Source organism: Mesitornis unicolor, unplaced genomic scaffold (assembly GCF_000695765.1).
Source record: "Mesitornis unicolor isolate BGI_N332 unplaced genomic scaffold, ASM69576v1 scaffold53286, whole genome shotgun sequence".
Lineage (NCBI taxonomy): Eukaryota > Metazoa > Chordata > Aves > Mesitornithiformes > Mesitornithidae > Mesitornis > Mesitornis unicolor.
In genome coordinates, this window is record NW_010191387.1 from 23,695 (window position 1) to 41,807 (window position 18,113).

At 40.3% G+C, this 18,113-nt stretch overlaps 1 protein-coding gene across 1 annotated transcript in view; it reads right to left on the minus strand.

Moving 5' to 3' along the window:
• Positions 1–12,357, minus strand: part of LOC104542411 (septin-2) — a 33,041-nt gene extending 20,684 nt beyond the window's left edge. Inside the window, exons 1-6 of the mRNA XM_010186709.1 lie at positions 12,298–12,357; positions 11,066–11,165; positions 9,527–9,613; positions 8,130–8,253; positions 3,759–3,893; positions 3,154–3,271 (exon numbers count right to left, since the gene is read on the minus strand). Of these exons, the coding sequence (XP_010185011.1) occupies positions 3,154–3,271; positions 3,759–3,893; positions 8,130–8,253; positions 9,527–9,613; positions 11,066–11,165; positions 12,298–12,324 (591 nt within the window). The 5' untranslated portion in view covers positions 12,325–12,357. The remainder of the gene's footprint in view (positions 1–3,153; positions 3,272–3,758; positions 3,894–8,129; positions 8,254–9,526; positions 9,614–11,065; positions 11,166–12,297) is intronic.
• Between the last annotated feature and the right edge of the window lie 5,756 nt (positions 12,358–18,113).

Genomic DNA, 18,113 nt, shown 5'->3' on the forward strand with positions numbered 1-18,113 from the left:
GAATTGCAATAAAAACAAACTGTATTTTATGGTCCTAACAATGAAACAGCATTTTGCTTCTTCAAATCTGAATTTTATTGGCCTCGGCGGATTCTGTGTTCCTACAGATTAGCCTTCCCATGGGAAATTAAAAAAAAAGTAAAAATATTAGTTCCCCTCTCATGAAGTCATTCTTTTGAGCAGGTTTCCTTAGCAGCCTTGCATGGCACAGCTTGTGAAACTGCCGAGCATTTCTTCCCACTCAAGAGTTTTAAAAAATAACTTTGAATTCCAGCAAGACCAAACAGGAATTACTCCAAGCTGGGTTTCCTTTGCAAGCGCCACAAACTGATCTTGCTGCTTAGTCCAAAGCGGCAAAACAAAAAACATTTTCCTTTAGATTGATGGCCAAATGGCAGTAACATCTGAAAAAAATCAGACTTCAAGCTGCGTCAGCAAAGGAGGATTTTGATTCCTACTCTTGATTAGAGATTCTGTTAGCCAAGATGCTTTGAGTTAGAACAATATACAGTAGCTGGACCTTCAAAGCTTTGGAACCGCATTATACACTTGACTTAGTATAAATTCCGTTTGTAGAGTGGCCTTTACCAGCAGTACAAAAGAACGAAGACTTGTTTACCTGTTTCCTAACCACTCCTTCAGACCACAGCGTAAGTGCCATCCATCTCGTTCTATCTAGCCAATGCATACATCTGGTGTCTATATACATAAGTCAAGACTGTTTTAAAGACTAGTTAGTTAAAAGTAACTTTGCTCGAACCAGAAAGAGCAAGACAAGGAGTAGCACTGAATATGGTCCAGAGAGATTGCCTTTAAATTAATCTGTTAATTGCGGGATATGTTAGCTGGGATCCGTCTCCATCCTTCACAATAAACGTGCATCACAAACCCTCAGCCTAACATCACTTATTAGAGAACTGTACTGAAAAATAAGGAGTTACACATTCACATTGGGAAATAAAGTTTGCTTGCGCTGCTGCCATGTTTCAGCTAAAATCTGGTGTTAACAATACACAGGAGTGAATGTCCACCAGCATGAGCACTGTACTATGCTTGACCTTAAGAGAGGCAACCAAGTAGCAGATAAAAGGAGCACAGAAGAGTCCCAGAACAATCACAGCAAGTATTGAAACCTGCTAAGACTGTGTTCCTCTTCATTTCACCTAAGAACTGCTTTGGTGAAAGACGACTGTAGCTAGAACCTATTTTATACCAGTTTATGTATTTGAACTGACAAAGCAGAACGTTCAGATTCCCAGTGAATTATATGGTGATATAATTAATGTTCCACTTAAATGCCCGCTTCAAATCTTTCAACATTATCCTGCTAGCAAATGCTGAACCAAAAAGTAAGTACCTATGAAAACTGAGCATGCAGTACACTGCTGAAAGATCAGACATTTTCTGTATGAAAAAGAGCAGCTCCACAAACAGTATTACTATCAGATAAAAGTCTTTCACTAAGTCAGTACAGCCACAGAAAAAGAGAAGTGATAAACCCAGCATAAGCAGCCACATCTCTGCTTTGTTACCTCCCTATGAGCTCTTTCAATGTGCCCACAGTACCTTTCATCTCCTCCTACCATTTGTGGAGGAACAAAATAAAGGCTTATCAGCCTGCACAGAATTTCTCCCAGCAAGATCTAGAGACCCTGTTTAACTCAAAGATGACGTTTTATTATTAGTTTTTTTCCTCCTTTCACCTAGTTTGTCATAAAGCTTGTCACTTCTGTATACCTCTCCCTGCCTTCAGTGAATTTATGTCTACATTGTGGACAAGGTTCATACAATCACAACTGTCTCCACTTTAAAATTACCCAGACACAGAGGATTTACTTCATTTCTTGGGCAAGCTTTCTTACCTCACTGAGCTTTATACAAACATGACAGCAATGCCAGCAGTCCCTTGCCAAATTGTAGGTGCTTACATGCCTACACAAACCACGATTACACCTTTGACTGTGGCACTGATACACTCAAAAAAACCCCCTACACAAATCCTCTGAGTGTAGGTTGAATTCAGCTAATGTGTTCTGTTAGCATTATTTTAACTTTACTATTTCCCAGTTAAATAAAGCGTACTCCCTCTTCACGAAAACAGAAAAACACCCCTACACAGAAGTCCTTGGAAGAAAGATGTAATAACCATTCTAAAGGACTACTGGAAGTCAGAGCATCACAGTCAAAACATCTGTCATCCCTCTATGAAAATCAAAAAGTGGGAGTATAAAATGATATTAAGATAGAATATAAAAAAATAAGATATAATCTTACTATGAAAAAAATTGCACACTCTGATACAAAGTATAGGCTGCATTTTAGAAGTACTAATTATTTCTGTACTACTCAAGGCATAAGTTATTAAACCTGTAAAAATTCTCAGGCTTTGTAGGGTTCAAATCTGTTAGATTTACAAATGAATGTACTGGGTTTGAGTCAATAGAACCCAAAAAAGCTTGTGATGTCAACAACTTTTACTGAACCACCTCTCAGCATAATACAATCTCACCACCTTCCCATTCCTGTCTTTACCAAGGTGCATGAAGTCATTCTGAATCTAAGAGGACAAACCAGTACAGATTAAATGTTTACATTAACTGGCCAGATTATTCTATTCCATATTAGCCCAACTGTCCTGCCTCTACATTAGTGTTTTGGTTTGTATCATGGGTTTCAGTTTTTAGCATGGGTGCACTTATTAAAGGAGTTTCCAGTAACCCCAGCTTAACCACATTTTGCTACAAACCACGCAGCACAGTTAGAGTACGCAAATCAAGTTTCTTTTGGATTAAACTAAATCTAAACATGTACTCTCAGAACACATCTAATGCCTCCCACCACTAACAGGTATTCAGTCCACTGAGACACCCACACCACATGCATTTCAGGATTATATGAACCTCATTACATAGCGTTTTGCTCAATTCATGCTCTATTGGGGTGCACTCCTTGCTAAGACAGATGAAGCCAAGAATGGCCAGATCCTCAGCAAGTGTAACTGGCAAAGCATATCAGACTTCACTGAAGATTCCCCACCTCACACTTGCTGAAGGTTAGGTCATTGGCCAATATCATTCACCCCTGAATTTACTTTTTATTTGGTTTTAACACTGTATGGGTTGCACTGTTCTCATGATCAAGTGTTAGACCTACTCTTCTCTTCAGCCTTTCTCTCTCCTTCAGCGTCAGCGTGTCAGCCTTGGCAATCACAGGGACAATGTTGACTTTTCCATGAAGAGCCTTCATGAATTCTACATCTAACGGTTTCAGCCTGCCAACAAGTAGAAAAAAAAAATGGGAAAAAAAAGAGGTGGGGTTTTTTTGTTGTTCTTTCTGGTGGTGGTGGTTTTTTTGTTTTTACAAACCCAACATATTAAAGTTGTTTATTTCAAGTATCTACATAACTGGTATTTCTAGAATAAATTAAGTCAGAACACTTGCTTATCGGCTTGGTTGTGTAAAGGATGAATTGCAATTAAAATCATCACTATAAGATACACTGGATCATACAAGTTCTTATGCTTCTGGGTGATAAACAACGTAACACTGACTGCTTCAAAACAATATTAAATGCCAAAAAGGAGACAAAGCAGAGGAGTGCATTAATCCCCCAAAAACATTTTAATTGCATTGGCTAACTGGCAGTGTAAGAACTAACTCAATTAACATGAACGTTAAGTTTCCACTTCAAGCAATGAACAGACTTAGGAATACAATATAAGGCCCTAAAATACAAGAGCTCAGAAGCTTTTTCTTACCCATGCCCAAAGGGAGAGATGAAGTAAAAACAGCAGTGGACCCGGTTGTCTATAATGTGGCGCCTGTTTAGACCACTCTCATCATGAAGGTACCTTTCAAACTGGTTGTCAATGTACTGGATAATTGTTTTGAAGCTGTGGTAAGGAGAGCAGGGGAGGAGAAAGAGAGGCATCTTAGATCAGTTTTACAATAATAAAAAAAGAATTATGAAGAGGTAAGAACAGAAGGAGGACAATCACACTTTTAAGAACATTTCTGTTACAAAAATTCAACTTCCTAGTGTTGTATCTACTACTGAGAAGTATTTTGATAATGAAAAGAGGTATTTTCATAGCAATCACCAAGTGTCTCTTCATGCCTAGAGCTACTTTCAAGTGTTATTCTGCCCACTGGACAAAAAGTTCAAGTGCAAGCTCAGAAAAAAAGCACTCGGTGCTGAGACAACACAGACAGGAACAGAAGACTGAGGATTTTTCAGCTTTTTTCTGGGGGTAGGGGGTGAGGATTTGTTTTTGAAACAGTTGACAAATGGCATATCCCGGACATCCTCTTGATTTCCAACCCTGACCCTAGAGCTAGGTTTCTGCAGTTACCAATGACAATTCTGGTATTCTAGTCTGTCTGAATTAAGTACAAATACATTTGCAAGTCATGCACTAAAGCATCACATGATTTATTAAGCTATTTTTGTTACCTTACAGAATCCTTTTCTGTTGGCAAAGAAAAATAAGTCCTACTTAGTTCAAGGCAATTTAAAATATGCCCTGCAAAGGAGCACAAAATCGGATCATATAAATTAATCAGATACAGAGAACAGTGGCCAGAGAGAGAAAAGATAAAGGGAATGCATTATTAAGAAGATTGTTTTAAGATATTCCAGAGCATGTAGACACCTGCAAATAACATTAATATAAAAGGACACTTTATATTAAGTACTGCAGAGGAAGGGAAATGAACACATCGATGAAGATAAGATTAGGCAGATGACTGTGTGTTATGAACATATCTTAAACTGCTTGGGGAAAAACCGAGCGGAAAGTTTAACTTGAAAAATAGTACTTCTGTTGTTGAGAAAGTGCAAATTTGACCGGAGAAATTTGAGGAGGAAATAGACAAGAGAATACAAAAAAAGAATTGGTAATCTGGAAAACAAACACACAGAACGACAGCAAATACTGTGACACACAGCGAAGTTCAACCCTGGGCTGCGTGGCTGTAATGAGGACAATGAAAGAAAGTAACACGAATGACAGAAGAAATCCTGGAGGGAATTTGATTTTCCAAAGGTGAGTAAGCTCTTGGATCTGGGAGGAATAAATCCATAGTAGAATATACACATTAATACACGTTAATATATTTGCCAGATTTGTACCGTTCTAAGTTCTACTGCAGAAGACGACACAGCAAATAATGGAATCTATTGGGTTTTGACCTCGGTGCTGCTCAACTTTAAGAACCAGCATCTTAGTACCTAAAAGTGTTTAAAAAGGACAACATGGTTTATGTTCCTGTTGATCGTAGATACTCTCCTCTGGTGAAAGGTAACAAGACGGAAGACGTACAAATATTAGGACAGAAACCAAGCACAAACAATGGGAAAGCAACTATCACACATTTCTCTGGCAATGCAATTAGTTTACGTGCAGTTTCTAGCTCTAACAGCTATAATTTTCCCTATAAATATGGCATTAGTGTCCTGTACCTTCTGACTTCCGGGAAACACCTGGCTTATACCACTGCGCTATCATTACTTAGGAGATAGCACATCCTGTATTGTAACAGCAAACAACACAACCGCTGCATTTAAGCCCATTGGGAGAAAATTAAAAATATTACCAAGCTGCCAAAAAGCACAAAATACAACTTAACACAAGCCAGTAAAAAGGAAAGTTAGCAGCAGCCAGAGAACAGTTATCAAAGAATAACCTGCAACACTGCAACCAAGATGAAAGGATGCACCTGATTAGCAGCATTTAGCAAGTTAATTTGTAACCTGTTTTAGTCACCCATCCTTCTGAGGCCAGATTTGATCCCAAACCTGTGCACGAAGCGATTTGTTCCCCTCTCCTCCTCAAACAGTTTCTCTTCTGCCTGACGAAAGATGTTACTTTAAGTACGTGCTTCTCTCATGATCCCTATGCCCTCAAGTGTGGAAGAGCCATTCTGTGCTTTAAACCTCCCACCATGAAGAATTCTGCTATTCTCCAAACACACACCTAAACTGATACCAAGAGCATTCCCAGGCGTAGTTTGACTCTAGAATACAGAGCTCCAGCTAGCACTGAAGCTTCACACAGAATCTAAAGAATTATCTCTATGGTTAACTGTGGTTAGCATCTACCTTCTCTTACAGGCTAAGTACAGAAACAAAAAGTCATTTACTTCATAGATTTAGTGCAGCACATTCTCTAATAACATTTCCCAGTTCAATGTTGTTATTCTCCAATCCAGGAGACCAACTGGACAAACTCCTGACAACACACAATCCTTATTAGCACTTCTTCTGTGACAGGAACTATATAAAAATTTACCCCAGCTCCCATCCTTGAAAGTCAAACTCTAAACTTAATCCCTTTCATCAACGCAAAGACAGAAACCAAAAGCCATTACGAAACCTACTCAGGAGAAAGATATTTGAAACAGGACCAGCGACCGCTGCCTCCTAGAAACACAGTGCCAGTCTGATTTACCACTGTTCAGAAACAACCTTAGTAAAACTCATCTTGGATCGAGATCAGCACCATCTACCAGGTACCCATCATTGCAGTAAATGCTCCTGATCACAAATGCAAGTTCAAGAACGCGAACCTGCTGGTCCTTCTGAACTAACAAGGCAGGCAGGCAGTTGCACTGGCTGAGTCTTGACTACAGTTTGAAACAAGGAGTCTATCTATTCAAGTCCCTCTGACATCCTGTAACGACTTACAGACTTAGCCAAAATGACACTTGTCACAGCTCAAAGTCTTTTCATGTGACGTAAGAAAATGGGACTAGAGACAGACAATTAAAATTAACTGCATCTTTTTGTTTTGTAGCACGTAAGCACTATTTGTTCCCATCATGTATTTTGACGTTTAAGATTTGTCACAGAAAACTAAAGCATAAACCAGTAAATTGTTCTACTGGACCTGAATCATCATGGAATGACTATTTAGCAAGGCTCCAAAAAGAAAGGGGAAAAATCAGACCACGTAGGTCTCCAAGAAACATCTTAGCAGAATAAACAAAGGGCATTAGAACACAATCAACAGGAAGAGCTCTATGTAACACAATACACAGGCTGCAGAGCTCTCAGCTCCAGCGGAAGGAAGCTCTAGTCAACAGTGCACAAAATAAGCAAGGCCATGCTGCAATCCAGAAAGATGCCTTAATGTTATTTTAAAAGTTCAATTTTTTTTCAACTTATTAAAGTAGGAAAAGTGGGAGGAGAATAAAAATAAAAACCCCACTACAGCTTCACTTTCAAACTTTCATTTAGTATGCGATATAATGTCACTCTCTTCATTTTTGCTGTGTACACAGAAAAAAAAGTCTGATAACGTGCTTCAGAATGCTCCAGACAAGTGTGTTGTGTCAAGAAAAGGTTACAAAACATTCTATTAGCATCGTAGCTGTTGATCTTACCAGCCATTTGCCTCCTTCCTGATCTTTACCTTACACTGAAGAACTCAAATCAACAAGTATGCTTTATGCTCCCTTTGCACGGTGACACCTGACTCCATCATTAAAAAACTGCAGTTGTATCCAAATTGCTAGTAGTGCATATAAAGGACAGGGAATGAAAAGTAGTGTCTTAAAAAGACGGAAACTGGACGGGCCAGAGACACAGAAAGACAAACACAAAATTTCCCTTCAGCAGAATTCTGCCCTGTCAGAGCAGCTACGGAGACAAGAAGTTGACCGCCGTTGTCACAGAGAACCTTACTGGAGGAAAGGCCATTAATTTTCAGGGAGAATCAGCCCAGAGAACACTAACCAAACCTTTTAAAAACATCAAAAGTGGTTAGGAAATTGAAACAGGAAGCTGTACAAAGTACTACAGTTTAACTAGAGATGTGTATTTTAGGCAACAAAACTTATAAAAGAACCTTGATTTGAAAGCTCACACAAACCAAATTACCATCTTACTGACAATATCAAGAGGGGCACCTGGAATGCAAACGGGCTTAGAAAATTGTGCTTAACTGCAAGGACTCAGAAAAGACCCTCTACCACGAATTCAAGATAACACCACATTAATGTTAATAATAATGAACCCACTGCTTCCTTTTAGTACCTTAAACCACTTAGGTTCAGAACGACAGACACGCTAGAGCAGTGTTTGTGTAAGATACAAACCCCACCTAGCAAAGCAGTATTTACACACTCACCAGTCCTGGCTGTTAATGGCATCTCCATATCCTGGTGTGTCAACTACTGTTAAACGCAGCTTTACCCCTCGCTCCTCTATCTCTACTGTAGAAGCTTCGATTTGAACTGTTCTCTCTATTTTCTCTACAAAAAAGGAACGTTTTGACTGTTATTATGCCTGCCAATTGCTACAGAAACCCCCGCAGCAGAGGAGGAAATGCAATCTGAAGCATATTGTAACCTACGTGACATAAAATAGTTTAAAGAAAAAACAAGCTAACTAGTCAAAATTCTGTAAATAAGCCACCACATTTTTGTAAATAAACAAACAATAGACTCGAAAAAGGGGACTTACACATGGCAGTAAGCAAAAGTAAAATTACAATACTCAGAAGCATGCTAGATGCTTTGTCAAAAGGTTATCTACATCTCCCAGGGACCTGGGGGTCCTGGTGGCCAGCAGGATGACCATGAGCCAGCACTGTGCCCTTGTGGCCAAGAAGGCCAATGCCATCCTGGGGTGTATCAGGAGGGGGGTGGTTGTAGGGCAGAGAGGTTCTCCTTCCCCTCTACTCTGCCCTGGTGAGACCACATCTGGAATATTGCGTCCAGTTCTGGGCCCCTCAGTTCAAGAAGGACAGGAACTGCTGGAGAGAGTCCAGCGTAGGGCTACAAAGATGATGAAGGGAGTGGAGCATCTCCCTGATGAGGAGCGGCTGAGGGAGCTGGGTCTCTTTAGTTTGCAGAAGAGGAGACTGAGGGGAGACCTCATTCATGTTTATAAATATTTCAAGGGTGAGTATCATGAGGATGGAGCCAGGCTCTTCTCGGTGACAAACAATGATAAGACAAGGGGTAACGGACACAAACTGGAACACAGGAGGTTCCACTTCAATTGGAGAAGAAACTTCTTCTCAGTGAGGGTGACAGAGCCCTGGCCCAGGCTGCCCAGAGAGGCTGTGGAGTCTCCTTCTCTGCAGACATTCAAAACCCGCCTGGACGCCTTCCTGTGTAACCTCATCTGGGTGTTCCTGCTCCGACAGGGGGATTGGACTGGATGAGCTTTGGAGGTCCCTTCCAATCCCTAACGGTCTGGGATTCTGTGTTCTCTAACTAGGATTTAAGGGAAAAAAATATTAGAGGAAATGCAGATCAGAGCAAAACCACATTTAGGTATACCGATGTCTACAAGGTTGGAGGGGGTTTAAATAACAATTGAATTAGAAATAACAAAAGCTGAGTCTTTGAAAGGAAATAAGAAAATGACAGCTGAAAAAAATGGAGTATGAAAATACATCTAGACAATGTGACAAAAGGGTCTCATAGGTGAAGTTATCATCAGAATGGAGCAATGTTAACTGAAAAACCATGACATTTCACAGGGTATGTGCTGGAGGAACTGCAAACCCACATTTACCTGCAGCTCCAGGAATGTAACGTTCTGGATAAAGATCAGTCAGGAACAAACTGTTAATTAAAGTGGATTTTCCCAAGCCAGACTCACCTACAAACAAAATAATTCAGGTTATTTTGCATATACACCTTTTACTCCAGGCCTTTTAAAGCACCTCCTCTTTCCCCAGACCCATATTATGGAGGAAAAATAATTTGTTCATTAGGATCCACCCTAGTTTTTGAGATAAAAACATCAAAGGTTCAGCTAAGCACTTCAAAAACAAAGGAAAATCAAGCCTCTGGTGTTTTTATAAACGTTACATGAAAATGCTAAGTTCACTGTGGTAGATTTCATAATAAAAGCGGAAAGTTCATACAGTACTGACTATAGATCTAGAGATAGTTAGGTTACTTCTGGGAAATAAAAGCTTTTCTTCACTTAAACTTAGAAAATTAGGAGATGTAACTCTCTTGTTGAAAATTTCCAAGAGCTTTAAGGTTTTCCTAAGCTAGAAATTGAACCTGGAACACTATTACGAGGGAGAATAAATAAACTAACAACTGAGCTTTGCACCCTTATAGTTAGGCTACATACATCCTGTGAAACATGAAACAGAAAATCGTAAGAAAACTATTCAAAATTCCACAATTCTAGAACTTCAGGTCATACAAATTTTGCCCTACATCAAAGTAACAAAGTTAAACCCGTAAATGCAATTACTAAATCTGAATTTCAAAAGTCGCTGTTTTCCTAACCCAAAGAAGTCAGCATTTAGAAAAACTGACCGTGTCCTTTTAGATGCCACTGCCCTAAACTTAGAAATAAAGAAGTTATCTGTATTCATCATCACAAACTACATGAAATAAAGAACTACACTTACTGCACATTACTGAGTTATTTTACACACATTGCTGAATGCTCTGTAACAAAATAATCCCAAATGGCACTACAGAGCACAGAGAGTATGAAAGAATTGCTATGCATCTCTTCTAGGTTTCATTTTTCAATAACTTGTAATGCCAAGGTAACGAGCAGAAAAAGGCGACAGTAGTGTCACCTCTGCACTGATTCAACGCAAGCAGAATTCAACACATCACTTAAAACAGCTTTATGCCTAAAGGACTTTGCATCAAAGACTCCTACAGGTGCTCACTCACAGAGCAGGCAAATGAGGATTTTTGTTATAATACCACAGTGAGTCAGTACAGAACAGCAGAAAACACAACAACAGCATCACTGTTTCACCAGCAAGATATTCACAGTGTGCATTCATGCTTTCAGCTGGGGAAATGGAAGTCAAAGAAAGATTAAGCAACTATCCCTACCACCTGATGATGAGTCAGGAGTGCAAGAATGTCCTGTTGGCTCAAAGTCATCATCTTTAATCACTACAAATACTCCCTCCTACCAAACATGACAGAATTTTAAAAGATTTATTTCGAGAGAGTCTAGAAATCTTTTTCTTCTGTGTGTCAACTGCTAAGTAGGAAGACATAGATATCTATGTGAAAGAAACCTTTTGTTGTTTAACAGTCAAAAACACTTCAACAAGTCACTTACCAACCACCATCAGTGTGAATTCAAAGCCCTTCTTCACAGATTTCCTGTGAACCTGGTTGGGCAGATTAGCGAATCCCACATAGCCTGCCGAGTCTGAGAACTGCCAAGAAAACAAAAAAGTTGAGTAGAAATGACATCTCCTTCCCCCTAAAAAGTTGAAACAGAATTCAGTTAATACATTCAGGTATATAGTTAATACATTCAGGTATATAAAGCACATGGGAAAATAGAGAATGAAACCATTTTTTGCTGCTATAGCAAGCCAGACCTTGAAACAGGCCCATTTACCAAGCAGTGTAATACAAACAGAAATCTGGTAATTTGGGCTACACACAAACCAAGTCTCTCCTTAGATTTAAAAAAAAAATAAATCTGCAAGCTTGCAAGAACCCACTGTTATTAATCTTAAACTGTAAACATAGCTAAAAATACCAAAGGTTTGAAGTTAAAGGTCAAAAATATATGTTCAAGTTTAGTAAATTCTGCAGCTATCTTCTATAAAAATAAATAATGCACACACTCACACATAGGAAAAGAAGAACACTGTATAGTAATGCAGAGATTACCAAGATACAGCCACACAGAGATTTAACTTCTGCTTGTGAAGCTGTTCACCTATCTTAACAATCTTCAACTTCTAACACAAAAGCAGGAAAAAGAAATGTGCCTTGAAAACTTTTCAAAGAGATGTGGGCTATAAAAAGGTCAAGTCTGCTTCACCATCTGTTATCAACTGACTGAAAATGTAATAGGAGCCTAAACAAGAACTGCAGCCATTTGGTTTAGGGACCTATGAACTACCTGGAACCAAATGTTTTCTTCACAGAGGAGCTCACCATGAGAACAGTTTTCATACAATGCCATCCTTCCAGTGGGGCAGGGAGGCATACAGGGGAAATCACTTAAAAGGCAATTAGTTATTTGCTAACAACCCTTTTAAAACCCTCTCAGATGGGCAAAAACATTACAAATGAAGGTCTGTCAAGTGACATTTCCTTAGGTAAAGGCACCACTCTAAACGTGTAAGCAAACACTGAAAGGCAAACATCCAAAAGCCCAGTACTAGAATCACATGCAGGCTCTGTTTCTAGTAAACAGTTCCTTTTAAGAAATGCATCTGAAGCAATAAGGTATCGTGTATTCACTATTTTGCCACTTGAGTAAAACTACAAGGATTTTCAGAAGTTGAATACATTAAAAATAAAGTTTTGGCTCTGCAGCCATCTCTTTACCTTTACTTTTTCACCTGACTGAGACATGTTTCGTCACTCCACTCCAAGTTTCAGACACTGGAAAATAAAATTCACAGTGCATGTTAGCTGACTTGAAGATTACATTCAATTTAATTTTGAGCTAATCAATTGCATATAATAATCACATTTTATTCTACTAGAATGAAATGTCACACACTCAAATTATCAGAATACAAAAGCCATAATCAAAACGGCTGCTTCTGTGAAGCCATTCCAAGAGAAGAAATTACACAGGATTACCAACACCAGGTTACTTCATCTAAATGCTCAGAAGCTTTAAAACAGAAAGATTTCTTTAAAACTTAAAATAATAAGATGTAGTATCCTTAAAGATCTTTCATCCATCCTGTCTTTAAAGAAGGAAAAAGATCTACTGAAAGATAATGCAGGGTATGCACGGTGTTCCTCATGTAATTTTTCTTTCAAGTTCCCCAATGCTGTAACCAGCTAATGAAAACTGAAATTCTAATACTTTCTGTTCCTAACCCCTACACAGAACACCATAAGGAGGTCCTTTTCCCTTCCATTTTTACCCTTTCCACTTACAAACTCTGTTTCTTAAAGACGCCTTACAAACAGGTGAATGTAATCTCACCGTCCGAAAAATTATTTGTTGGAATTATGACCACATACAAAAATTCTCCCAAGAACAGGACACACATGAGATCTCCAGCTAAAGCTTGTAACATTCTTTTCAATCACTCCGAAGCACTATTACCGAATGTGAACACTACACCAAATGTTGTAGAACCTTGGCACTTGGCTAACCCAGGCTGGACATGAAAATTCACCCTGATCTGAAGGACTATCAGAAAGACCTGTTCTTCAGTTTCAGACACCTGGAACAGCTGAGTTTTGGCAAGCCCTTATCTTTTTACTCAAGGATGTTAGTTGTGCTATAGATTGGTTATCACGGCAAGAGCGAGGCCCTTTTATTTCAAGCGGCCACTGAGCAGTGACAGGAAAGGCAGAAGTGGCAGGAGCATTTCACAGCTTGGTTTGTTGACAACGCAGCTCTTGGCCTGGGAAAGCGGGGAAGTGACCTATGCGGGCACCTGTGTGTTCAGGCAGAAACGCTTTCCTGTTGCTTAGCTGGAGTCACTCTAGCAGGATACAGTCCAGTTTCTGACGCTGGCGGTTTGATAGTCAAATCCTAGCAGAGAAATAATAAGCTTTGGACTAAAGGAAAAGTCAAAGTGAGCATAATTGCAACTTGCAGTTTTAAAGAAAACATGTCTTCGGCCTATGTGGCATTTCATCTGTCCTGAGGCAGGCACTTCAAACCCTGGCAGCTGTGTAGACACCAGCCACCCTGGAAGGAAGGAAAGTTAGTTTTTTTTCTCCAACTATTTTTCTCCCATAATCAGTTTATTTGCTTGCTAATGAAAGCCTAATACATCCATTGCCCAGAAAGTAGGGAGGTCCTGATCCTAACTGTCTTATGACTGCCACTAATTGGGTATTCCTCAAAACAGCCTGGGAAACATCCATTAAGAACGGTTTTGAAAAAACAGAGCTTATTTTCCTTTGACCAATATGCACAGGCTCATTCCAGCCTCCAGCCAAGCAGCATCACAGATCCCGAGAGAGCTGCAGCCTCACTGCCAGATGTAAATCATTGCTCTGTCCACATCTTGTTTCTACATTTGGAGACCTCTGTTGTCATCTTTGACTACAGAACCAGTAGCACAATTCAAGAGTTTAGAAAAGTTCATAGTCACTGCCTGAGTGTTAATGGAGATAGCCCTTCTGACCCATTCCTCACAGCAATGCCAGATAAGAAGCTATCCAGAGCAGCTGCCTACAGTTAAAGGTGAGAAGGGGGAACAATACAGATTTAAATATTTATGGCAAATTCTCCAATTACTTCTGCTTTACACTGACAGTACAGTCACATCCATTGTAGCATTACCCAAGCTACTCGATTAAAAAGCAGAAGAGTCAAAATTGTCCACTGATTATGACACATCTGGCTTCACAATTGATCTGTCATTTCATAACAAGCAAAATTTGCAATAAATTGTTCCACAAACGTAACTCACAAAGCTTGTTTCCTACCAGACAAGCCATATTCACCTCGTGTCTTACTCTGACCAAAAAGTTACTGTAGCCAAAGCTACAGGACAGCTGCTCTGATCACATCATGACTGCAGTGCAGGCCTAAATGTCTGTGTTCAGCAAGCATCCAGGTAGTGATTTCTCCCTGTGTTGTTAGAATAAACACACTGACTAAAAGTTAAAAAAACAAACAAACACACCAAACAAAACAAAAACATAAAGCTGCTGTTCCACAACACCTAAATAAGCACTGAGGTTCATATGGATCCTGTTATTCAGCCTCAACACATTTTGCAATTCATAATACTGCCCTCATGAGGTTTCCCAGCAAATTATTCAGCCAACTTCCTCAGATGACCATGAGCCGTCTTCCTGAAGCTTTAACACATTGTTGCAAATCAAAACCTTAGAATTAGCAAAAGATCATATGTTGCAGCTTCTTACAGCACCCAATAACCACAGCCCTTACAGCGTTGTTCACAAGTGGTAACTTGTCAGTGGACCAGACCACACCACACATCAAGGGCTGCTGAAACCCTGAAGTCCATCTGCACACAACCAGGTCAAACGTTAAAATAACGTGAAGTTTAGTGTCTAACAACACTCTGGGTGGCCTCACATCTTGAAATTGTAATGTTTCATTTTTTCATTCATTTTCCATAATAAAACTTAAACAAACAAAAACCACAACCTAAGGGAAAGCAGAGCAAGCCGTGCTGTTTTCTTTAGATTTTCAAAAGACTACTTCAATTATTACGAGATAAGTAAAGCAGCACATGCAAAATATTTCAAAGAGAAAGGAACAGGTAGGACAATTGCATTAACTTGCAAAAAGCAGTGAAACTTTAATTGTAAATCACTGTGGGCCCCATTTAGCAGGCCTAGCAGAGAAAGGAGACACCACGCTACAGGATAGGAAAGTTCAAATCCGTTTTTGAACAGTGGATAACGTAACAAAGGGAGTCCAGCGTAGGGCTACAAAGATGATCAAGGGAGTGGAGCATCTCCCTTACGAGGAGCGGCTGAGGGAGCTGGGGCTCTTTAGTTTGCAGAAGAGGAGACTGAGGGGAGACCTCATTCTTGTTTATAAATATTTTAAGGGTGAGTGTCACGAGGATGGAGCCAGGCTCTTCTCGGTGACAAACAATGATAGGACAAGGGGTAACGGACACAAACTGGAACACAGGAGGTTCCACTGAAATTGGAGAAGAAACTTCTTCTCAGTGAGGGTGACAGAGCCCTGGACCAGGCTGCCCAGAGAGGTTGTGGAGTCTCCTTCTCTGCAGACATTCAAAACCCGCCTGGACGCCTTCCTGTGTAACCTCATCTGGGTGTTCCTGCTCCGGCAGGGGGATTGGACTGGATGAGCTTTTGAGGTCCCTTCCAATCCCTAACGGTCTGAGATTCTGTGATTTCAGATCACAACAAATTCCCATCCTAAACAACATGCTGTGGGGCAATCAAAGGGAGCAGACAACCACTAAGCTCAGTTACTGTTGCCTCCTCTACAAACGCAGAGGCCTGGGACACGCCATCCTACCGCCTTCTGCTGAGAAAAGTATTCCAGTGAGAGAGAAAGAGAGGGGAAGGAAAATGGGTCATTTCCTTTGTTCCTGTCAGGATGCAAGAAGTAAACTGTTAGGAACAGGCAAACCGGGAGCTTCTTAATAGGAACTAGCACAAAGAAAACACCATGAAAAATGTACAAAGACTGCTTCCATATAAGGATATTAAACAACATTTTTAAACAATCTCTTCAGAGTGACCTTTGCAACCATCCCTACAAGCAGAATAGCCCTCCTGATTTGTCAAATGAGGCCTCTTTCTTTCCATCTGAGACTATACAAGTCTGACACTTTGTAAAAGTATTTAATACCCTAATAAGGAACCACAGAAAGCAGTAAAGGCTTAAGGCAGTTTCCAAGGGCTGGAAATGGTCTCAGTAGCATTAGCATTTGGAAGTGATGTTTTCAGACTTAAAGCAGACAGAGAAACATCAAGAATATCTCAATAAAATACCAATATTGGTGGTTTCTCACAAAAAGAGCTACAAAAGTCCCACAAAGAAACGTGAAAGTACTGAGGCACATAAATAATGTTAAAAAATAACTTCTCTAAGTATCTTGTGTACAGAGAAACAATGAAGCTATGTGAAAATTAAACACTTCCTCACTGTATTTCAATCTGGTTATAAGGGCATTGAAATACAAAGCAGTCAACTTATGCTACTGTTGTATGAATCACGTTGTATGAATCACCCGATTCCATCAAACACCAGCAGGTCCAGCAGAGCCTATTCTCTGGGCCACGCTTTGTTCGTAGTGGCACGTCCTCACCTTTGGCTGGAAACCCCCCCCAGGGAGCAGTGTCACTCCCGATGATTCAGTTTTCCTCATTAGAAACAGATGTCACCAACTAAAGGAATCCTCTCTTCCACATCAACAATTGGATACATTTCTGCATTACTCTTACTCAGGAAAATGACTGAATTGAAAAAAAAAAACAACCACTCAGCTCTGGTACATGCAGGTAGACCAAGCAAAGTGCATGCCACTGTTGTGTCTTTGAATTCAGTGTTCACAGGTTTCACAGGCTTTGTTTTCATACTGTACTTTAACCAGTGACACCCCACAGATTGTTCCTGGGAATGCACCGCTGCTCCTCAAAACTCGTAACATTTCTGTGGCTTGACAGCATATGCATGCACAGCAAAGAGAGGCAAGGACTAAGCAAGCAAGAGAGAAGAACGATGTATGAGCACTGTTCTTAAAAGGAAAAGGTCTAGAAAAAGCAATGCACAATTCCAGAGCTTTAATCTTAAATATTTAATTATTTAAAGTTCCATTTAAATGTTAACATATTACTCTAGACAACCTCCTTTCTTACTGTTGTTTCAATAAATACAGTCTCTTAAAAAGCACAAAGGAGGCAATAATACCACTCACATTAACGATATTTTAGTGATTGTGCTTCCTGCACAAGCAACTCTTGACAGTATTTTCCCAGAGTTACTGTATCAGAGAAAAATACTGTAAAACAGACCTATACACATAAAAACCAGGGATTTTAAATTAAAAAGCTAAACCTTTTAGTCACGATCACTCAGGAAATAGGCAGCTCAGCCTCACACCCACAGAGCTTAACTATCCTTGTGTACACACTGGCAATGCACAGTGAACAGCGGTAAGTCGGTATTTTAAATCACCACCAAATCATGCCTAAGCCCCACGATACCATGCAGTTTCTAACCTGCATGTGAACAGTAATTTAAGACCTTTAAAAAAAAAACTGTAAGGCACTTGATCTGCCTGTTTCCAAATCAGGTCTGAGTCGCTCTGTGTAGCAGTGGGCTCTGCATTTCTCCCGCAGCATCCCCTGGTTCCTCACAGCTGGCAACGCTCACTGCTGAGATTTTAAAACCATCTAAGGAATGCTCGGGGGAGACAGAGCTTCACGGCCCATCCTCGCCTCGCATCTTCCGCTATATTACGCTGGGCAGACCCCAGCAGCACAGAGGCCTTATCCGCACCTCAGAAGCGATGCATACCTTGCTTTAGAAACAAATAAACGTGTGCGTAAAACGGCCCCACTGCGGGGTTTCGTGGGTTCTGCCCCGATACGCTTCTCCTTTCCTCATACATCAGCTTCAAAAACCTCGCCCCGGGCAGAGCAAGGAGGCTGAAGCCAGGCCGCTGGGCCCCTACGGAGCACACACCGCCGCGGGGAGCGGGCCGGGC